This window comes from Monodelphis domestica, chromosome 6, assembly GCF_027887165.1.
Source record: "Monodelphis domestica isolate mMonDom1 chromosome 6, mMonDom1.pri, whole genome shotgun sequence".
Taxonomy (NCBI): domain Eukaryota; kingdom Metazoa; phylum Chordata; class Mammalia; order Didelphimorphia; family Didelphidae; genus Monodelphis; species Monodelphis domestica.
Window position 1 is genome coordinate 82,704,150 of NC_077232.1, and position 24,027 is coordinate 82,728,176.

The following is a 24,027-nucleotide window of genomic DNA, read 5'->3' on the forward strand; positions in this document are numbered from 1 at the left end:
GAAAGCACAGCTATGCATTGTGAGGAATAAAAGTGGTATAAGACATAGTGTATTCCTTGCTTTTACAGCATTTACAATCTAGTTAATGGGATAAAATAGATACAGCTGAAAAACACTAACAACCTAAGGCAACAAAAAGGATGCATATCATTCATCCTACTGCTAAAGGCAACCACATCAGGCATCCTTTTCTGTGCTGATGAGAACAGGGTTTCATGTCTGGCTAGAAGTAATCTTAAGAACCCATCAGGTCTATTGGGCAGTTATTGTGAACAGCATCTGGCCCACCCAATTCTGGTTAACACTTCCCAACATTTAGTCAAAATGAAATGATCCCAATGATGAGGTCAATTTATTTAGCTAGCTAAATGTTTTGGAGTTCTCTTCTTTAAATTACATGTTCCAGAGGGGGCTACACTGAAATTCTTCTATAAAGGAAGGAGTTGGTGGGTAAAACCAGCTCTCACCAATTTTCTTTTACTCACTTCATATCTCCCACATTCTATGGTATAGAACTTTAAGGCCTCAAACAAGTTATATAAATGTTTCAAAGTTCAACTCAAATGTTACTCTTTTTCACAAATTGTCTGTCCCCCGATCTCCCAGATCCCCAATGACATTTCTCCCTTCGGAATTCAGTGTTTTGCTTTGTGTTCCTTGCATGCACTTGTCAGGTGTTCTTAGTCACCAGGGATAGCTACTTATGTTTCTATCTCTACTCTCCATGCCTGAAGTTCTCTGAGTAAGGACCATATCTTTAATAAGCCTCCTCTCACACTATATCTACAGCTGCTTTGTAGATGCTGAAGAAATGCTTGTTTCTGTCTTTTAAAATAATCCACTTATGCTTATGTGGCTTTCTAGGGTTACAGAGAACTCTCATATCAATTTTTTCACTTAATACTCATAAGAAACCTGTGAGGGAGGCAGGGCAGGGCAGGTATTATCACCATTTATATATAATAAAACTGAGGCTAAATTGAAATGACTTACCCTAGGTCACTAGGCTAGAAAAGGATGATGCCAGCATGTTTTAAACCCACGTCATCTGCCTCCAGATTTAGTTCTCTTAAATTCTACCACACTGCTATTTAATGAGAAGGGCTACGGAGGACTCAAGAGCATGTGAGTCCAGTAGGGAAAGAGATCACTTGCAGATGGGATCTTCAGGAATGGTTTCTCTCAAGAAGGAAGAACCTGGGCTGGACTCCAAAGGAGTAGGATTTATATAGGAAGAGAGGAGGATGATACAGTCATTCCAGGTAGTAAAATACAACACAGGTGTGGGAAATGGGGAGTGAGCCAAGCTGAATTACATATAGGCACCAAGGATGAAACCTGTCTGGTCCCCAAGATTTATACCATGTAGCAATTTAAAAATTCAACATCAACCTATATTTATCCTGATTTGCAAAAGCCTCCAAATCTTGCTCCCTAACAGATAAGCAGACTTGCAACAATGGAGCCCAGTTTATTTCAATTTCCTGTTCTCATCCTAATTCCCCATATACTAGAAAAGAAAATACTGTTTTTCCTGGTGTCTCTATAATTAAATAACATCTTACCTGATGCCCTACATAAGTAATTTGGTTTTATGAGTTATAGACATGAGAAGTGGAGCCTGCAGTTCATTGTCCAGGAGGTGGGTAGGAGTTGAAGCTAGCAAACATATATGCCAGCATCATTGGCAGAAACCAAAGAATTTTAGATCCTTACATAATTCCAATCCAATCTTTTTATTTTATATGTCAAGAGCCTCGAGACCAAGGGATTTGCTCAAGGTCATACAATTAGTGGTAAAGCTGGAAACGGAAGTATTCTTTCCATTATAGCACACTACCACTTATTTTTTAGATGAAAAAAGAAACATAGGCTTAACACTGCTTTTAAAATCCCATTCTGTTACTTCTTAGAAACTGAGCATTCAAGAATTATGGTAGATTAAAGATGACAAATAAATTTATCCTACTTAGCTAAGACTTTATAATACCTACTACTTACAAAGAAAACTAGTTCTGTGCAAAAGGGTAAGATCCCAAACAAGTAAAACTTAACTGTAAAGTACTCATATAATCTTTCTTGCCTCTTTTGTTCAGTAAAAATTAAAATATAATTTAGAAGTTTAAAAAACTAGTTAATATAAAACAGATATGTAAAAAGACTGTCAAACTTTAAATATAAAGTAAAATATTTGTAACTATTAGGATAAAGTAGTAAGAGGAAAATAATTAACTTTTTCTTTTCTCCTAAAAATGTCAATAATTCTCTTCCCTTCTTTGGGGCTTCAGTTTAAATCATCAAAGTGTGGAATTCAGATTACATATTAAACCAATCAACAAGCATTATTAAGTGCCTTCTATTGAGAGGGGCTATGCCAGATGCTGAGGCTCCAAAGAAGAAAAGAAAATAGGGAGTTTACATTTTATTAGAGGAGATCTCTAAGGTCTCTTTAAACTTTAGGCATTAAAATACCAAAAGTACTTTAGTCAAATCCTGTCAGGGCTTCAAAACACAATTTAATTCCATGGCGGGAATGGAATATCCTTACTATGGATCTAAAATTCTGGGTGCAATAAATATTTTCTTTACTAAATAATGATGATAATGATCATGCCTAGAATTTATATAGCACTTTAAGGACTGCAAAGGACTTTAAATACATATTATTTCAATTAATTCTCAAAACAACCCTGGGAGGGAGGTACTATTATTATTCCTATTTTATAAGTAAGGAAACTAACGCAGATAGGTTAAGTGATTTGTCCACAGTCACACAGCTAGTAAAAATCTGAGGTAGAATTTGAATTCAAGTCTTCTTAACTCACTCCTAAACCAGAACTCTATCCACTGTTACTACCCAGCAGCTATTTGATATGGTTTAGATCTTAAACTGAGCATTGTCTTAGCATCCAATTTATACCAGTCTCTCTCATCCATGACCAGAATCACAGTACTGTTGAATTCTACAGTGGGAAGTCATTAGAAATGTTACTTGGTACTCTGTGAATGGACAAGGCATATGGTAATCTGTAGAATATAAATGACATATGGGGTCACTCTATGGGAGGTGAGTGAGTAGAAAGACTAGGAGGTAGGAGACCTAGGTTGTAGTGCTAGCTACATCTTTACTTAGCTGGGTGACCTAAAGCAAGTTGCTGACCCTCTCCGGATTGCATGTTCTTCATGTGTGGAATTAGCAATTTGAGGACCGGATGATCTCTAAAAGTTCTATCCAGCTCTAACATTTTATGGTTCTGTAATTGTAAACAAAAAAATGAATGTTGTAACAATGGAAAAGAGCCAGTCCTTTCCCCCAGCAACCCAAGATATGCATACAGCTCATCAAAAAAGATACCTAGTGCTTTGAACCTTGATTTCCTAATGAAGGCTCTAAAATCCTACTAGTTCTGAAGCTCATGAAAAGTGCTATAAAATGTCACCTCTTCCCTGAAGCTTTCCTGGATTCTCAGGCCAGTACCTTCCCTCTCTAAACTTATGCTGTATTCTGTTTACACTTTTCTAATGCTCTTATCCAAGGCAGATAAAGCAACCTGCAGGAGAAAACTGGAGGTAGCAAGTGCTCGGGTTATCAAATGAGCTCTCCTTGAAACCCAATGGCGTAATGGAACCTGAACCCCAGAACCCTGGAAACAGCTCAGAGCTGCTTCTGCAGGGGCTGTAGCCCAAATCTTCAGCTGGAAAAGGACATTCCCCCACCAAAGTCCTTGCATTTGTCAAGTAGTTTGAGATAAGAAAAGGCTACGGTTTTATCAGTAACCATCAGTAAATGGCATTCAAGAAGATGGATTACCATGTGCTTTTGTTGCTGCACCTGAAGGACTCTGGGAACTTTCCATTTGACTTGCAGTTCAAAATTCCTATGTCTATTCTCCCCCCCTCCCCCCATTGAAACGTGAGCTCCTTGAAGGCAGGGGGCTGATTCTGCTTTTTTGTTTGAATCCACTATTTGGAACATAGCAAATATTTAACAAATGCCTTTTCATTTAATGGTCATTTGCTATGGTCTTTACTAGACCATAAACTCAAAGCCAGTGACTTCACTTAAATTTTTATATCTTTCCCTGCACCAAGCCCAGCACAGAAGAGAATGACTGTGGAATGACCTTCTGAGGCTCTAGGACATTGTTAATTTGAGAAACTGGCCAGAGTTGCTCGTGTGTCAATCTTCAAATTTAATAATAAAGTTTTGTTTCTCATTTTCGGACTCAGGCTTATTTTTACTATTTGACCATTTAGCTTAGATTTCTCAACTGTGAAATGGGAATATAATGGTATTCCACACAAAAGAAAAACTCAATCAAAATATGATTGAGTCAACAAATTATGACAGCAGAAACGCTTAATAAACAGCCTTCTGAAGTCAATCTCAAATGATTTGGGGAGCGCTTTCTACTTAGCAAAAGAAAACTTACAACTTCATATTTTTTATGTGGGAGAGTTTTCAAATATGTCTTCCAAAGACATATTGTCCTTTCACATTTTTTTAAATTAGCCATATAAGAAATAAGGAACTATCAATGAACCTTTGTGTTTCCTAGCCCCCCCCCCTTCTGTAGACTAATAGATCCAGGGCATTCCTTAGAAGATCCTGCTGTATTGCTCCTTTTACCTTATGCTGCCAGACAAGGACAGCTACTGCAATTACTGAACAATCTCTTCTAAGTCACTTAAAAGAGAATAAGTAAGTCTTAAAGGAAAAAGTAAATCTTAAAGGAAAAACTAGAACTACCTCTTATCTAAAGTTGCTATAGGACATCTTTGAATTGCATAGCAAAAGCTTTGGTTTAGCAAACAACAACAACCCCCCCCCCAACTTTTGGTTCTTGGCAAAACAGGGTGCTTGGGTGGATTCAGAAAACCTTAGTCCCAAGACCACTTTATACCCGCTGTGTGACTATGGTCAAAGAATTCCTATCTTTGAGCATCACTGCTTTTCTCTTTGTACAATGGAGTTTTCTTCATGGCGTTCAGTGGGAAAAGGCTTAGTAAACCATGAGCACTTCAGAAAGATGATGACTCATCATGACTACTCTTCCCTCCATTGCTGATTCACCAACTCTAAAGCCCAATGACAATGAAGCTTGCAACACACAGGATGCTGCAACACATATTCCTGAGCAAAAGCCACTAATTTACATCATCTGAAATCCTTTTTTATAAATCAGGAACTTTTCTTTCCCCCAAATGCTGCAAAGAATAATTTGTGAAAATCATGATTTATGACCCATGCTGGCATTCTTTATAATGTCAATTAAAACCTCAAATAATTCCTGACCTATTCATATAAAATGAAAAGTACTTTTAAATGCATCTTTAATGCATTTATCCTTGTAGTATTTATTATGTAGTATATATTATTATGAGAAGAATCTAATTCCCAAAATTCTAAGGAAGGTAGCAGAAAAGAAGGAAAGATCCAAGTGGCAAGTCCATTAGTCCCTTTATCCCATCAACACTTACATTATGTGTACTACTATAATATGCTGATATGTGTAAAACATTTCATAAAATCTTGCAAAATTATTTACTTTTTACATGTGAATACTCTGATTTTATAAGGACAGTTTCTTCAACCAGACTGTAAACTCAAGGTGACCATGTAATCCTCTTTTAAACCTACCCACAATGCCAAGTACTGACTCCTTTCCTCTCTATTAAATAATGATAATAGTTTCACATGAGCCAATTCAAAGTGGTATATAAATATGAGTTTATTAAGTTTATTTATTTATTAAGTTTGTTGCATTTGATCCTAAGGTTTCTCTATTGTTAAAATTCTTCTCCTGATATAAACCCACAATAATTTTGATCTTCCTCAACCTTACTTTTCTCATTAGTAAAAGTGGATAATAACCTTCTCAATCCCAGCCTCAGAAAAGATGTAGTGACAAGAGCTAGATGGATACTCTTTGTGACCCCACTGACCATCATGAACCAGGCCCTCCACTATCTCCCAAAGTCTATCCAAGCTCCTATTTGCTGCTTTCATGACACTATCTATCCAGCTCAGCCTCTCCATTCCTTTTGTTGTCTTCTATCTTTCCCAACATCAAAGTCTTTTCCAGGGGGTCCTGTGTTCTCATTATGTGGCCAAAGAATCTGGTGTCCATGCAACCATTCTTTGTTTAATGACTAGTAATCATCTCCAGTCCATTACAATCATTCAGTACATGTGGCTGGTTGCTAACTTCATTTAACCTCTTTGAATGTAGGGACTTCAGCTCCATGTATAAATTGTTACTGAGTGAATGCAGGAATGAACCAAGGAATTCTGGTCTTGAGTACTATGAATTATTATTGTTACTATTTTCAGTGTGTCCAAGACTAAGTTAGGTGCTTCAATCTCATTAGTTTGGGCACTCCTTCTACATCTATAATCACAGCCCAAACACAAAATGTTAGTATCCTCCCTCTCAAGCTACTTTGTAGGAGACTGTTTTCTATTTCTTTGTATGTATTATCTTTCAATTTATTAGGTATACCTTTGCATACCCCCTTGTCTCCTCTTGGAATCTGAAGTCCTTGGAGTAGTATAAATACATTGTTTGCATGTGTAGCCCCAGGGCTTGAATCACAATGTCTGGCACAGAGTAGGTACTTAATAAGTTGATTGATGGATGTATTTAGAAGTTTCAGTGGTTAAAAAAATATTCCTCATCTGAACCTTCTGATGAGGAGTTTTCTAAACTTAAAAGAAACTGGTCCTAAGAAGCCTGACAGTGTCAACCATAAACCCTAAAATAAAAGGCTTTTCAGCTTGATAGGACCTACTGGACTCCTCAAGTAGATCTTTTGAGATCCTAGTCACAAGTATTTCAGTCTGCTCTGCCCAGCACTATTTAGGACCTGTGATGGATATAAAAGTAGAACGACAGAAAGTGGGGAAATCAATGTAGCTGTAGCTGGCTTCATGGAAGATGTGGAGTCTTGATGGGCCTCAAGATGATAGGAATTGAATAAATGGATCCACAGTTGGGATATACATAGCACTGTAAAATATTCCACCTCATTTATCTCACTGGAGCCTCACAATTCCAGTAAGACTATGGGGATGCACTACAAGGTCAGTAATGAAAACTTCAATGGCCTAGGAATCAAGAAAGATGTTCTTATTTTAGCTGTCACTTGATTTTAGTTTTCTCAGCTAGAAAATGAGGGGATTAGAATGGATAATGTCTAAGTTCTCTTCTAGCTTTCACATTTTGTGATTTCTTTACTTCTTTCATTTAGGAGTATGAGGTAAGAGGTGTCAAGGTAAGAGACAAGTGTAAAGAGTCTTGAATCTTAGACCAAAGAGCTGGGATCTGAAGTAATCATTACTTCAAATAATCATTCCCTCCATATGAAAAGGTCACTTTACTGTGGCCCAAATCTGTCTTGCTTATTCATAGTTGACAACCGAAGACAGTGTAGCACAGAGGAGCTAAGAGTGTTGAGCACAAAGTCCTAAAGGTAGAAGTCTACCTTTATTCTCGAGGTTTCCCTCTAACTGGTATATCATTCCCACTCAGTGCTGCCTATACAGCTCCTATCTACCTTTCAAAGAAAAACTAGGATTCACTATTGTGGATCATACTCTCTCCTCTAAATTTCAATAGCCCATACCCAGAATCTCAGAGAGCCTGATTATAAAAACTATCATATATTTTCCTCTAATTACATGGCTCCCCCCAAACCCCGAATATTTGGCACATTCTGGATACATAGTGTAGCAAAAAGAACATTTAGTTTGGAATCAAAAGACTTGAGGCTATGTCCAGTTACCAGCTCCTGATTCAGAAGTCACTTCTGTGGGCTCCTTTTCTCTCTATAAAATCTGACAATTCTTACACACTAGCCAACTCAAAGAGGTATAAATACAAGCTTTATTATTATTAATTTAAGTGCATTCTGACTGCATTTGATCCTAAGGTTTCTTTATGGTTAAACTTCTTCTCCTGACATTAACTCACAACAATTTTGACCACTCTGAGTTTTACTTTTCTCACGGTCAAAGGGGATAATCATCCTCTTGATGCCAGCCTCACAAGGGATCTAGTGACAAGTGTCAAGAATGAGAACAATGCAGAACTGCTATTATTTGAATGGAATAGGATGCCTTGGAAGGATCCTCTCTTTTATCAGAAGTTTTCAAGAGGAAGCTGATGTTAGGTCATGTGGTTGGAGAATAGCCTCTGGAGTTCTTTTCGTCTCTGAAATTCTGTGATTTTTCTACACTTGATTAATTATATCTTGAGGGTTCCACATCAATACAAATTCAAACTTCCAATCTTTACCCTGCTGCTTTTTTTTCTCTCTCTTCTTTTCAATAAAGTCCTTTTACTTATAAACTCCAGAAATTCTGCTCTGTGTAGTTCTGGTTCAGCAAAGCCTTGGAGGCTGTAACCTTGCTCTGCCATTTATAAGTTGTATGAACTTAGGTAAGTCATTTCCCCAGTCTCAGTTCACACCTCTAAAATAAGGCTGCTGGCCTAGATGGTATCTGGCTGACATTTTAGAACATGTGTTTAGGTAAGACATGGTGCTGGATCTCATGGAGCTTAGTCTTTTAGGAAGACAAGATGCCAGTCATAACAGTGATAACAGAGGTGGGAGCCAGTTTTGATCACATGGTTGTTATCAACCAGATTTAACTGTATATTAGCAGTAAGGGACAAGAAGGAGTTGAAGATAATTCTAAGGTTTTGAACATGAGAAACTAGATAAAATGGTGGTTTCACAGGACTGTAAAATCAGAACTCAGAGTAGCTTTAAAGAAAAATATGACAAACCTAGTTTGGGACATGCTGAATTGGAAGTCCTGGTGGGACATTCAGGTAGAGTTGTCCTGGGGGCAGCTGAAGTTTTTGGGCTAAGCTATGACTACAGACAGATCTGGGAGTGATTAACACTGCTAGAAGAGAATGAACAGAGTAAAGATAAGAGGGCCCAAGGCAGACCTTTGGGAAACAGACACACATTAAAAGGTCTGGGAAGAGAATGAGGAGCCATCACTGGATCAGAGAAAGAGAACTTGTGAATGTCACTTTTCTGAAGTTTAAAGTCTGAAAGAGGCTGAAGTGTCAACAAGTGTCAAAAGCTGAAAAGAGCCTGAGGCCTTGGAATTAAAAAAAGGGCCCCAGAATTTGATGTGTTTATGTTCTGGAAGCCTAGGAAATTGGTCTAGAGAAAAAATGGGAAAGATACTGAAGGAGCAAGAGGCCAAATAATTCCCTTACAGAATCACAGAGTCAGAGGGTTAACTGGTGATAAGTACCCAAGTCTTGGTTCTTCCCACCCCCTCCTCACATCAGCATTCAGCACAATGACTGGCAGGCACATAGCTTCAATAAGTCATTAAGAAAGCACTGACACCTACAGTCTAAAGAGGACTAGACCTGAGAGTCAGAAGACCCAGGCAAAAGCCCTGCAAATTTTTCAACCACCAGTTGTGTGGCCTTCAACAAAAGTCACTTCCCTTCTTGGAGATTATTTCTTCTTCTGCAAAATGAGAGAGCTGAACTGGAAGATCTTTAAGGTCCTCCCTGGCTCTAAATGCTTTGAGTCTTGGACTAGGTTTGAATCCCGTCTCTGCTATTGACTGGGTGACCTTGGGCAATTCATTTTCCCCATCTGAGCCTCAGTTTCCTACTTTGTAAAATGAGTGACTAGATGTCTTAAGATTCTGCCCTGGCGCTAACTCTTATGAACGCTGGCTGGGTGCTACTGCCTGTGATACCCTGGGTAAGTCACACCAGCTTCTCTGAGTCTGTGTTTCATCTGTAAAATAACCGCTAGTATTAATAGGGTACTTTAAGGCTTGCATACATAAAGGCTAGGTGCTATTAATGTTGTAATTATTACTAAAATGAGGGAGTTGGCCTAGAGAACCTCCAAAGTCTCCCCTAGTTCAGGATCCTATGAACCATGGCCAGGGTTCAAGTGCGGGCTCTGCTCTCCGCTGTGTGACCAAGGGCTTGGTTCCTTGCCACGGAGAGGGTCATCATGGCCCAGGCCACTTCGCACGGTGCCTGGCACACGTGAGACGCTTAATAAATGCTTACAGTCGGACCCACTCACCCTCTTCGCCTTCTCCCAGAGCTGATTCAGCTTCTCCATCCGGAACTCGGTCCCGGACTCGCGTTTCGGGGGAGCCCCGGGCTCGTTCTTTTCCCTCGAATACTTGCTCCCGTGCGCAAAGACGCTCGAGGGAGCCCACAGCAACCCCAGCCCTAGGACCAGCAGCAGCCGTAGGAGTAACCTCCCACCCAAGGCCCTGACCCTGTACCTCCGAGTAGTCGCCATCTTCCTTCCCCCCCAAAGTCCACGCTCCACTCCAGGCACCGCCCAGGCTCGACCTCTGGAGAGTCCGTGCGCACTCAGCCCTCTGGGAATGGTAGTTCAAGCTTACGTTACCAAGTGAAAGGAAGGTCACCAATGAACTACAAGACCCAAGATGCAAAGCGGAACACAGTCCTCTTCTCCTTTGAGACTGGCTGGTTGCCTAGGCGACTAAAGCATTAGCTGGCTAAGGGGAGGGACGCCAAGGCTGGAGTAGCTATGGTAACCACTGTGTGGGTGGAGCTTCAAGTAGATTCTTGACCGTTCATTGATGGAGGAAGTTTGTTGTTGTTTTTTTAAAATTTTTATTGGAGAATAAATGGAGGAACCACTCCTTCAGTACATTCCTTAGAGCTGTAACTTCATTATTTCTGGGAGAAGTGACTTGCAGGGGGCATATTGATCATACCCCTGTATATGGGCAAAATGGAAATTAAAAAAACCTGTGTCTTTAGTTCTAAAGTTTCCAAAGTATTTTTCTCTCAATAATTTTGTGAGGTCATAATAACATTACTAACTGACATTTCAGGTTACTACCTACCCTTAATAATAAAGGTCTAAATGCATGCAAGTGTATGCATAAGCAGGAAAAAGACGGGCTTGGTCACAGGTCAGAGGAAGGGATGCGGGATGACCAGTATTCTCCATATTTTAAAAGAGCAGGGCATGAGGCCTCAGTATGTTGAGGGTATACTTTATGGACGATTTATAAATGGCAAATGAGAGAGAATTAGAGGCCATGGATGTGTTGAAATCTGTAATAGACAATGAATTCCCCCAAGGATATTGATTTAGCCCAATTCCAGCTTTATAGATATTTCATTTGATCCTCATACAAGTTTATGAGGTGTAGTTACCATCATCCTTGTTTTACATGTGAGGAAACTGGTAATGAGAAGTGAGATGACTTGCTATAAATAATGAGATAAAAAAGTCATATCTGCTAATATCACCACTGATCTCATCAGAAAAGTCATTAAATACTGGAAAGCAGTCTAGTTCACAGTGGTGGATATGCTTTCCCAAATTCCAATTTTCACTTGAAAAATAAAATTTTATAATTGACAACCAATATTGTCAATTGTTTTCCTTGAAATAACAGGCTTACTTCTTTCATTTTCAAGAAAATGTCTGTTAAATACCCAAGTCTGAATATCCATAGTTTGTTAATTCTTCTTTCAAGGAAAAATGTTTCATGAAAAAATAAGTGACTAATTTAGCTCTCAACTTAATACCACAAGAGCTTTTCTTTGAGATATAATCATCAACCTACAATATTCAGTAAAAGTGTTTTATAGGTATTTATGATTTTGTCACATATTAAAATTTTTTTAAGGTTGAGATATAATAAATGTAATTTTTTATTGCTTCATTAAGGAAATTCTTACGTTTTAGCTGGCATTTAGAAATCTATTTGCTTTTCCTTCCTTCGTTCCTTCATTCTTTCCTTCCTTCCTTTCTTCCTCCCTCCCTCCCTCCCTTCCTTTTTTTCTGTTGTAAGCTTGGGTTGGTGAAGAATATGATAACTACCAGTACAGTTTGGTACTAGATTGTTTCAGGATAAATCATGAGACTTAAAAAAAGTTATTCAACACTTTGAATATTTTAAGACCATTTGTGTTTGTTAATAAGAATTTACATAAAAGGTCTTCGATGATTAGTTGGTGCTGAAATCTGAGGAATATATGCCAAATAAATCTAGCTATACCTGTAGGTTCATCCATTTGTGAAATAGAAGTACAATTATTTAACTTATGAGATACCAACTGCATCTTTGTATTTGTTGCTAAATCTTTAATTCACTGGTCATGTAGTCTGTGGAAAGCTTCACTTTAAATCCATGTGAACAAAAATGAAAAAGTCAAATAATATCTTAATATTATTAGGAAAATAATTTTGACTTTGCAGGCTCATTGAAAGGATTTCCCTGGGGGTCTTCAGATCATACTTTAGGAACTGTTATTCTAGACTGTAATGATGGTGAAGTCTGTAGAGTCAAAGTTGAGAGATGAATGAAGGAGGCCTTTTCTTAAAATGGGAGGTTCCTTGAAGAACTCACCAATGGGAGAAGTGGGCTACAAGGGTGAGGTATGTTCCAGGGTGAGAAGTCCTTAGGGTAAGAGATATCTTAGATCATACATAGATCATAAAATGTCAGAAGTAAAAGAAGACTTTAGAATATAAAACATAGCATATTAGAATTGAAAGTCACTTTGAACATAGAATGTGGAATGTTAGAAAAGAAAAAAAAAACATAGAGAATCCACCCTAACTTACTCATTTCACAAATGTGGAAATTGAGTAGCAGAGAGCAAAATTGAATTATCTGGTTAGTATGGTTAGTAACAAACTGGAAGAGATGAGCCTGGAAAAATATACATACACACATATACATATATATGTATAGGTTCTTTTACTTGGGTTTTATTTTTTCTAACCCATCAAAGGAGAGAATCAGAGTCAATAAGCATTTTTTCTATCTACTATGGGCTTGACTCTGTTAAACTGTGGGAATTCAAAGAAAGATTATGACAGTTCCTCCCCTCAAGGAACTCACAAATGAGAGAAGTCAACATAGAAAAAGACAGTGGCAAGGGAAAAGGAGATGTAACCTAGCTCAAAGATATGATGAAGTCCTGCAGCTGGAGTGGGAAATGATCTGAGGAGGTACAACTTGGGGGTTTCTAATTCATTGATTCAAAACTTTCATTTAACACCACAAATATTTGTTAACAACTCACAGTTTGTAGAGTATTGTCTTTGACAATGAGTGATCTAGAATAATCTACATAGTCCTTCATTTGGGTTCAAAGAAACAACTTTGCAGAATAGGGGAGGTATGGCTCCATAGTGCATCTTGAAGAGATTTGGGGTTTTAGTGAACTGCAAATTAAATATGAGCTTACATTGTGACCTGGTAGTTCCTAAAGCTAATATAATTAAGAGAGGCTGTACTGAGAAAAGCCTAGTGTTTAGAATAAGGACTAGAATGATCTCAATGCACTATAACTGGATCAGATGACATGTGGAATATCATATTCAGTTCTGAATACTCCATTTTAGATGGCATTGATAAACTGATATGTGCAAAAGATGTCAAATTAGGCTTGGTAATGGGGAAAAACAATTGGAGCTGCCTCAAATGTTGGCAGGCTGTCTTTTGAAGTGGTTTTTATTTAGTAATTTCAGTATTTGTGACCTAATTTAGGGCTTTCTTGGCAAAGATACTAGAGTGGTTTGCCATTTCCTTCTCCAGCTCATTTTATAGAAGAGGAAAATGAGGCAAACAGGGTTAAGTGACTTGCCCAGGGTCACACAGCAAGTAAGTGTCTGAGGCCAGATTTGAACTCAGGAAGACTGGTCTTCTTGAATCCAGGTCTGGCACTCTATCTCCTTTGCCACTTAGCTGCTCTACTTTGTCATATACTGTGCTTAGACATGTTCTTTGTTTTACGGAACTTATTGATTAGGAGGAAGCTTTGACACATACATCAAGTAATCCTAATGAAAAAATAATGCATGCTCAATGGATTAGGGAGTATTTTGTCTTCTGGGGCTTAAATTGCCAGGAAAAGTTAGGGTGAGCAGATGGGTTTAAGCAATATCTGATCCAACGATGACTCCTTAGAGAAGCTACCTAACCCCCAATAGCCTCAAGATTCCCATCATTATGTTGAGCATTGGTCAAAAAAGGGAGAGCACCTTGGATTGGTGGCCAGCTCTGAAGAAAAAAAAATTAAGTTTCTGCCCTGGCCTTGACCAACTTGCCCATGAAATGGGGAGATTCAGGCTTCTGTCTCTAGTTGGACAGTTTAAGTGAGGGTTCTGTGGAGTTCAAGAGTTGTAATCAACAACAGAGACTTAATAGGGGCCTTCCAGGAGTGGAAAATGATAGAAACATGAAAAACAACAAGGGAGTGGTCTAAAGGATTTTCTTTGAGGGAGACTGGGGATAGGTGTGGAGACCAAAATATTTGGATAATGGTCAAAATCTCTGGCACCCACTCTGTGGAATGCTTGAGTTAGCGTAGAAGCATTGCCTGGGAGGATTCCTGCCTGGATCCATTCTCTAATTCCATCCACCTCCTGCTAATATAATATTTTCAAAGCTGCATCTCTGCTACTCTGGTTATCTTCAAGGTGGTCTCAGATTGCAAGTGTAGGCAATGCTATAATGAAAAAATGGAAAACCAAGTAGTTTGTGAAGCCTGAGATAATGGCAAATGTAATAAGAACAGCTTTCATTTATTTACGTCTGGGAAAAGGGAAGGTTTTCATGCTCAGGACTTAATTGGTCTGAAAAATTCCATTCCTTTTCTTCTGCTTCCACTACCCTTTTCAGTTAATAGCACTTTAGAGAGTAAGTTTATAGAACAAGCCTTGTCTGTCTAACCCCAGAAGAAAAATGAACAACAGGCTGAAAATGAGACCAACTTTGTTTCTGGCCAAGAAGTTTTTGAAAACTGCAATCCTGACTTATTTATAGAACTGTGGGGTTCAAGACTGAAAAGAATCATTGCAGCCTGAGATGCAAACAATCAGGACTTTTGAAGAAGGCTGAATGTAAATGTTAACAAGCATCGTTTTTTAAAAACTAAAAATTGAAGAGTGCCAGGCCTGGCCTCAGATACTTCTTAGCTGTGTGTCCCTGGTAAAGTCACTGAACCTCAATTGCTTAGTTCTTCCCACTCTTCTGTCAGTATTGGTACTAAGGCAGAAAGAAAGGATTAAAATAAAATAAAATAAAAATTCAGGTCATGTGCCAAAAGAAATTCTTTGTGCGCGAGTACTCTATAGTGTGGCAGTCTATGCATTTAGGGTATGATAGGACTTTAAAATAGCTGTCCCTTATTGTTCTGTCTTTGTACTGGTTGTCTCCCATGTTTAGAATTAACTCCTCTCTCATTTCTGCCTCTTAAAGTGTCTAACTTTCCTTATTAATCAATCAATAAGCATTTATTAAGCACGTACAGGGTGGTTTGTTGGTTGGTTGTATTTAGAAGACTAAAATGACATCACTATGTTGAAATTTCCTTTTTTGTCCTAGTCCAACTGTCTTGATTTATAGATGAGAAAACTAGAGCCCAGAGAGGCTATGATATGCCCAAGGTCTTACAGGTTATAACTATCAGAGTAGGATTTGAATCCAGGTCCTCTCCTTCCTAAAATCTATTCTACTATGCTGCTTCCCATTGTTCCTTGTTGTAAGGCTCCTTGCTCTGCCATTAATTTTTATGTTCTAAGGTTGCTTTTAGCTCTCATAGTTCCCAGCCTTTGTTCTGTGGTCCTTTTCTAGCTCTGATTTTTTTTTTTTTAATCAATATCCTCTTTGTCCTCGTCTCCATTCCAAAAGGCGCGATTAACTTGTCCCTTATACACTCCTACTTAGTAATTCATATGTGAAAACTCCCACCAGCTGAAACTTGGCAGGGAACAGCAATTATTTAAAATACATTAAAAAACCCCCACCATTTGACTTTTTATTAGAGTTCAGCCTCCTCCACTTTGTAACTCCTCCTACCTCACTCCCCCCAGCCCCCAAAGAGATATAATTTTGGATACTTTTTTGTATGAATCTTGCTTTGAAAACCAGAGGTGTAATTTAAATTGAACTTTAATACTAGTCTATTTGGAATAGGATTTATAAAACTGGTTATACACAGGTAGTATCATAAGACGGAACCCAAGATTACAGCTGAATTTCTTTTTAAAAAATATTTGAGAGTACTTGTCACTTGACATCCTGTTCTCAAAGTCAGTTTCCAATAAACAACTGATCTTGCGAAGAATGACTTAAATACATTATGGATATAGGTACAGATGTATTTATTCTGTAGGCATAGATCTATATCAGTCATGTACTAATAAGGTTAGTGGAGAGTTAAGACACTGGCTGAGTGAACAACAATGTTGTTAGAGCTCCATGACTTGATTTTGGCTCCCTGTTCTGTCACCCTTCCTCATGCCATTATTAGAGGATCATCCAATCAAAGTTATTTCTCTGGTAGAACCTATTTTATAATCTTAACATATGCAGAGTAGACATTTTGTTGGAAAATGTCTATAAAACTGTATCTTTCTCTACTAATTCAGATGCCTTTTAATCATCTACAAAGTCCAAAGATCTTATATTCTCTGTACCTTTCAATCAGTACATAGCTCTTAAGATATTCTACTCTTTGTCTTCTCATATTTTCTCTAATGGATGCTTTTCATACATCTATATATTCTTCTCATAAAGATTTCTGTATGGAGAAGATAGCCATCCATATTCCTAAAAAGCAATGAATATACTTTTGATTGTCTTTTTTTCCTTTTTTTACTCTAGTATCATTTTTTTTGCTATCTTGATCTCTTGATACCTTAAAATTTTCATCTTCAGCATGGATCTTTCCCATGTATAATTAGCCTGTCTCAGCATTTTGTCTCTATGTTCATGAATTGTATTGCTATTTTATCATATAGCATACCAAGGTATGTCAAATTAGAGGCTGAATGTGGTGACTTTTAGAAATGCTGACAGATCTTTTCCATTTTTCTTCTGCTCATTGTATGCCTTCCAGTCTTAATCTTAAATGTTTTGAAGATGAACTGGCTTAATTTGGTCTTTAAGTTTTCTGTAAAACTCTTTCCCCTCATTTCTTACTCTTTTCTAAGGTGATAATTGCTCATAATCTTCCTCTGATGATATTTTAGAATAAACTCATATTTTGAACCAATGTTGCTCTTGGCTTCCATTTGGGAGGGGGATCAAGTATTGTTGGGTTAAAATTTTTTTCTTTGTTTTATCATTTGGTATACAATGGTCAATCTTCTATAGGAAATGAATAGTCATGGATGGGTCTATTTTTTCTTTCTTATGAAATTTTCTATTTTTTCAGTCCCAATAACTTGTTTAAATAAGTTAGGATGGAGTTATTAATTTTATGTCAGAACTTATTTTTATTGATTCTTCTCATTTGGTTTTCATCTTTGTTCTAATAATTGAATTGACTGTACTGAGAGAACTGCTCATAAATGACTTACATGTTGGTAACTAGTTGCTTCCTACAGGTTAAGATATAGTCAGTTTAATTTTTTATGATGCCATTTGATATTTGCCATATCTTGCAGTTCCTCATTCACTTCTTGGAGAAAGCATTCCTAGTATATAGTCACAAAAAGATTTTGTTGAGAAGCTTTTGTTCCACTTTATTTCTTGACAGCCATATTTCTCAACACCTAGTATTAAATATATATACAACATGCCCATATATACATACAGATAGATAGATAAATAGAAAGATAGCTAGCTAGCTAGCTAGCTAGAAAGACAGACAGACAGACAGACAGGCAGACAGACAGACAGGCAGGCAGACAGACAGAAAGACAGACAGACAGACAGACAGACAGACAGACAGATAGATAGATAGATAGATAGATAGATAGATGGATGGATGGATGGATGGATAGATGGATAGATAGATGGGTGGATGAGCAAATGGATGGATGGATGGATGGACAGACAGTTGGATAGATAGATAGATAGATAGATAGATAGATAGATAGATAGATAGATAGATAGATAGATAGATAGATAGATAGTTCAGGGCAAAAAGGTAGCATAGTATATAGAGCTCCATGCCTGTAGTCGGAAGGACCTGGGCTAAAATCTGGTCTTTAACACTTTCTAGCTGTGTGACTTTGGACAAATTACTTAACCTCTACTGCCTAGCCCTTGCTGCTCTTCTGTTCTAGAAGAGAATAAGAAGAATGAAGGTAAGGGTTTGAAATAAAATAAAGTATATGTTGTTTTAATTTTGAACATCTTTTAAAATTCCTTATAGAATTTCTGAACTTCCTCAGCCTTTGAAACAGATATTGGCCATAAACTGTAATTATTTTCATGGTATTCTTTGTTCTTATATTCAGCACTGAGCACTAAAATGGAAGATGGCCAAGTGTTCCATGAAATGGTGTTTAATATTTGAACAAAAATATTAATAGCTTATTTATTTATAAAATCAAAAGATTAAAAACAACATCTGTCCAGTAATTTGACAATGGCTGCATAAATTAATGTTGGCATGATATGATGCATAAAGAGCTGGTTTCAGAGTTGAAAAGACCTAGATTTAAGATCTGACTCTGACACATAATGCTTTTGTGACCCTGGAAAAGGTATGGGAAAGTTGAACATTATGGCTCTATGAAAAGTAAAAACTATGAGATATACAAGGGAATATGGAAAGATCTATGTCAATCTTGAATACATACACGGACTACAACTATATTAGAAAGCTAACCTTTGGCTTGGAAGAAGACATTAACATTTTCTTTGTTAAGTCATTTGTTTCTGCCTGGAGAAGAGTTGCTCCTAATTTGGTATATTTATTTGAGGATTTTTTATTGGGCATCATTATTAAATTTATAATATGTATATGTATATATATTTAAAAATAGATGCTTTATGTTGACTTTGGGTACATTATAGAAATAACTCTGCCTGTCCCCTCTTATTTGTATCTGAAAAGATCCTGTGAGCCATCTATCCATTCCTGTTGTAGCTCCCAAATACCTTTTGGTTTCATTTATAAGCAAGAATTGAAAAGGTTTGATATCAGGTATTTTCCTTCCTTTTTCTGTTTCTGCAGAACCTAGTTCCAGTGCCTGACATATAGAAAATGGTTAATATGTTCAGTGATTGGCTGATTTGTATATTGCCTCGTTGATCATAAGACAAATACCTCACATTTAGAGCACCAGCAACTAAGTAGGTGTTTATAGATGGATTAAAAGCTATGAAGCTTCTGTTCCCTTTTCTGCTACATTGACAGAAGAAGTGGAAGGGGACCAAGTATGTTTGGGGAGATAGCTTGATTAAATAAAAAAGGGTTAGATCTGGAATCATGGACCTAGACTCAAATTGTAGTTCTGTTCAGTGATGGGCCTGGAGATTTGGGTTAGAGACACAACTCTACAATGCATTCGTTGTCAAAGAAAAAAATGATGCTGTACTTTTCATTTTAGGTAACAATTTTTTATTAATGTAGCATTATTATAAATCCAATAATTTCTAACCTACTGAGAGAAATGTCCAAATTGATATATAATTTCCTCCTTTCATCATACCCTAGGGTATCTCTCTGCCCAAAGACAATTTGACATTTTTAGGGATCTTAAGTAAAGGTCACAATATTAAATAAAAGGTTTTAGATTTGCATTCTGGCATGTTCTTTCATGAAAATTCCTGGGATTTTATTCAGTTCCTTCCTTGACTATTCCCCTTAAAGACTGAAGGAGGTTCTTCCCTGGGAAAACATGGAAAAGGGAATTATTGACTCTATTACGAATTGTATGGAAACAGGTTTTGAGTGACAATACACGTATAACCCAGTGGAATTGCTTGTCAGCTCCAAGAGGGGAGAGGGAAGAGCTGAGGGAAAGAAAATGGATCTTGTAAACCTGGAAAAATATTTAAAAAATTAAATTATATTAAAAAAAGAGATCACTGTCTTTAGGTGTCATAAGGTGACATTCTTCAGTGAATGGGGAAAAACAATGGATGTCTTAACTACCCAAGAGATTTTTTTTTCTTTTGGCTAGATACCACTCTAAATTTACTTTCCTGAGCCTTTTATTTTTCATTCTTGGCTATCCACTTTCCTAAAGAGAAACATTTTGAGAATGTTTTAGGTTAGAGAGATATTTATTTCTTATTTTCAGTTGAACTAAAAAGGAGTTTTTAATAAGCTTCCACATAGGTGTGTGAATGTGGAAAGGTTTCTTTACCTCTCTGATATTCAATTTCCTCATCTATAAAAACTGTAATAGCCCAGGCAAGAATCTCTGATTTCTTTCTGCATAAAATTATTTTGAGATTCAAATTAATGACAATGTTATCAAAATATATATATTTAAATTTAACAAAATTATTTTAGTTACATGATTCATGTACTTTCCCTCTCTCCTCCCAGAGCCAACAAGCACGTCCACTGGGTTACATACATGATCAAATTATGGAATGATAGGATACTACAATTCTCCCAGCCAATCAGGTTTCAAAATTTGACGTCGTCCCTTGAGTCCACATTTTCTCATTCTCATCTCATTATCTAATTAGTTGCCAAATCTTGCAATTTCTATTTTTACAACATCTTTTAAATGTATCTCCTTCCTTCCACTCAAATAGTTGCTACCCTGGTTCAAATCCTCATCACCTCTTGCCTGGACTATTACAAGAGACTTTTATTTGGACTCCTTGTCTCAAATTTCTTTCTATTCTGAGTTATTTATTCTCCACTCAGGTGCCAAAGTGACTTTCTTAAAAGTCTGAAGATGTCACTGGTAATTCTGCCTTCTTCTCCACTTAGTAAACCCCAATGGGCTGCCCACTTTGTTTGAATGCCAAATGCACATTTATCTAAAAGACTATTTTACAGAGAACTTACACAAGGCAAGTGCTCATATAGAGGTCAGAAGCAACAACAATAAAAGGACACTTTCAAGATCTCTCTGATGAACTTTGGTATTTATTGTGAGAAATTGGCAAAGGACCATCTTGCCTGGCATACCTGCATCAAAGAAGAGGCTGTGCTCTATGAGTAAAGCAGGATTGCATTAGCTCAAAAGAATCTTGAGATGTGCAAATTTAGAGACATCCCCATCTCAGATGTTCATTATTTGTGCGTGATCTTTGGTGGAATCTTCCAAACTCTTATGTTACATTAACCCTGATGTTGTGACATCATTTTGGTCCCCCTTGAGTACAAAATAAAATTCAATGACTCCCCATGACCTTCAGGATCAGCTATAAAGTCCTTTACTTGATATTTAACATTTTCACAACTAGGTTCCTTCCTGCCTTTATAGTTTTTTAAAATACTACTTTTTTCATACATCCACTTATTTTCTTTCCCCCATGCATGATGCTCTATCAGTTCTGATTCCCATATCTAGGATACTCTATACTGTTCCTCTCCCTCCTTTAAGCTCCTTTTTGTAAGTAATTTTCCCCTATTAGAGTCTCTGAGGACAGGGACTATCTTTATTTTGTGTGTATGTATCGTATACATCTTATATTGTATATCATATATAATGCACATACTATATTTTAAATTATATGTATACCTATTATATCTCTATATATATTTGGATGTGATCTGTGATAAGATGTTTTGATTTTTTCTTTGTTATAAGGGCTTCCCCCCTTTTTTCTTCAATTTGGGGTGGGAGGAAAATACAAAGTATTAATTCAACAAATAAAATAAAATAATTATGAAAAGAATGATCTATCCTAAGAAGAAGAAACAGGAATGTTTATTGGAGGAAGTAGTATTTGAGTTTGTCTAGGAACTGAAGAAGTAAGGATTGGGATTGGAGAAGGGATGGAGAATTTGGAAGAGAGACCAAAGAGAGAAATATCCTAGAGCTAGCAAGCTGTGGGATCAGAAGGGGTGAGGAGAGAAAGCACAAGAGTGTGTTCAGGGTCAGAAAAAAGTCCAATTTGGAAGGAATCCTGTATTTGGTATCAGGAGACCTGAGTTCTAGAGGTCAGCTCTGCCCATCTGCTGTGTAACCTTAAGCAAGGCACTTCATTTCTCTGATCCTCAGTTTCCTTTCTCAGTAAGATGGGAGAAATAATTCTTGACTTGTCCATCTCACTAAGCTGTTGTAGGTATCAGACGTGTGACAGTGTTTTCTAGACAAGCTACAATTTGAATATAGTTTCCCTAAAAGAGATTTTTGGTTTTCTTTTTGAAAGTCTGGGCAAGTTCCTCCTGTAATTTTATGATTCGTTGACTCCCTGACAAACAACAAGAAAACGACAAGTATATTACATGCTTAATTAGAAAGAAAATTATCCTAATGAGTCCTTGTGGGCCTGTTTGCAATTTTCTTAAAGATGATGCAATTGCATCTAATGTCCACACCACACAAGAAGGCTTTGGCTTATGGTTTGTTGGAGAAAGAACTTTGGAAACTACATGTAGCAGAGAGAGAAAGGCACTGGCCTTACAGACCTGAGGTCAAGTCTCTTCACCCATGAACAGACCATTTTCATTTGTGTGGCATCAGTTTCTTCATCTGTAAAATGGGGATGATACTACTTGCAGACTGTGAACTCCTTGAGAGCAGGAGATCATATCTTACTTTTCTTTGTATACCTGGTACACCGTCTGATACATAGCAGGTACTTTATAATTATTTATTGATTGTCCTCTCTCACAGAGTTGTTAGACAGCATATAACATTGCACATGCAGTAGTAGACCCCACCTATAATCTGAGGCTCCATGTAGGGTGAGGATGCTCTCTCTGTGTGACTTAAAGGGAAGCAGAATAATCATCTCTAATTTCTCCTGCTTCCCTTCTCCAAGGGAGGCTTTCATTCCTATAATCAGGAGGTGAAATCTGAGGTTGGGGCCAGAGGCTACTCTACTATCCTCAGAGAGAGGAATACTGGGCTAGAATTAGATCTAACTGTTTTTCATGTTGTTCATCTAGGGTTTTTAAATATTTTTTAGAACTGTTTTTCATATTTTTAAATGTTGTTCATCTATGGTTTTTAAAACTGTTTTTCATATTTTTAAATGTTGTTCATCTAGGGGTTTTAAAATATTTTTTAAAACTGTTTTTCATATTTTTAAATGTTGTTCATCTAGGGGTTTTAAAATATTTTTTAAAACTGTTTTTCATATTTTTAAATGTTGTTCATCTAGGGGTTTTAAAATATTTTTTAAAACTGTTTTTCACATTTTTAAATGTTGTTCATCTAGGGGTTTTTATGTTTTTTAAAAATGTTTTCCATCTTTTTAAATGTTGTTCATCTAGGGGTTGTTATTGGGTCCGAGCTACCTTCTGATCACTTTATCTTTTTTGGGGGGAGGAGAAAGGATCCCAAACTCTACATCTGCCTCTTTTCCACCAAATTCCAGTTCCACAATAAACTCACAGAGTGAATAGCAATGAAAACTCATTTTGCCAAATCAAATCAAAACCAAAATCAGAGAAGGAGAATATACACTAGATAATATAGAATGAAAGAGCTTTTCCATTGGAAGTGAGATAATTCAGGGCAATCAAGAAAGTGAGTCCTGGATCTCATCCAAGAAGAAATTCCCTTCAGCCTCTTGAGTAGCCAACTAGAAATAGGGACATGATGGAGACTGCTGATTCCTCTCATGTCTCCAGAGTTGTTCCCTTCAGCACCCTGACGTGGGGCTGGCCTCTTCCATCTCCCCTCTTGAGCTGGGAAGCCAGAAGCACCCAAAGTGACTCCATGCTTGAAGCATCCTGGAAAAGAGTGGCTCCAAGAGTCCCAAAGGGGGACTGGAGAAGGCTGAAGCTCCACATTCGTCTCTGCCATTAGGAGCGTGCTCTATACCAATGGTCCTCGAGAGAAGGGTTACGAAAATCCCCACAGAAATGCAGGTTATTACTATTTTTATATGCATGTAAGTGATTATAGGAGGCCAGTTCATTAGGCAATCGTGGCAAATGCAGATGGCGACTTCAGTCTGCCCAGCCTTGGTTTGAGCTACTTATCATTGACCTTTCAACGCTCAGCTCAAATGCCACTTTCTGTGAGAAGCCCTTCTTGATCTCCTTCATTGCCAATATCACCCTCCCCGCCAATTACCTTATATGTATTCTGTATTTTATAGGGGCAGCTAGGTGGTACCATGGATAGAGGATTGGGTCTAGA

General features: G+C 37.4%; 1 protein-coding gene across 1 annotated transcript in view; it reads right to left on the reverse strand.

Annotated features, from left to right (window-relative positions):
* LRPAP1 (LDL receptor related protein associated protein 1) overlaps nt 1-10,460 on the reverse strand; it is a 52,051-nt gene extending 41,591 nt beyond the window's left edge. The window contains exon 1 of the mRNA XM_001373233.5: nt 10,081-10,460. Within this exon, the coding sequence (XP_001373270.1) occupies nt 10,081-10,305 (225 nt within the window). The 5' untranslated portion in view covers nt 10,306-10,460. The remainder of the gene's footprint in view (nt 1-10,080) is intronic.
* Between the last annotated feature and the right edge of the window lie 13,567 nt (nt 10,461-24,027).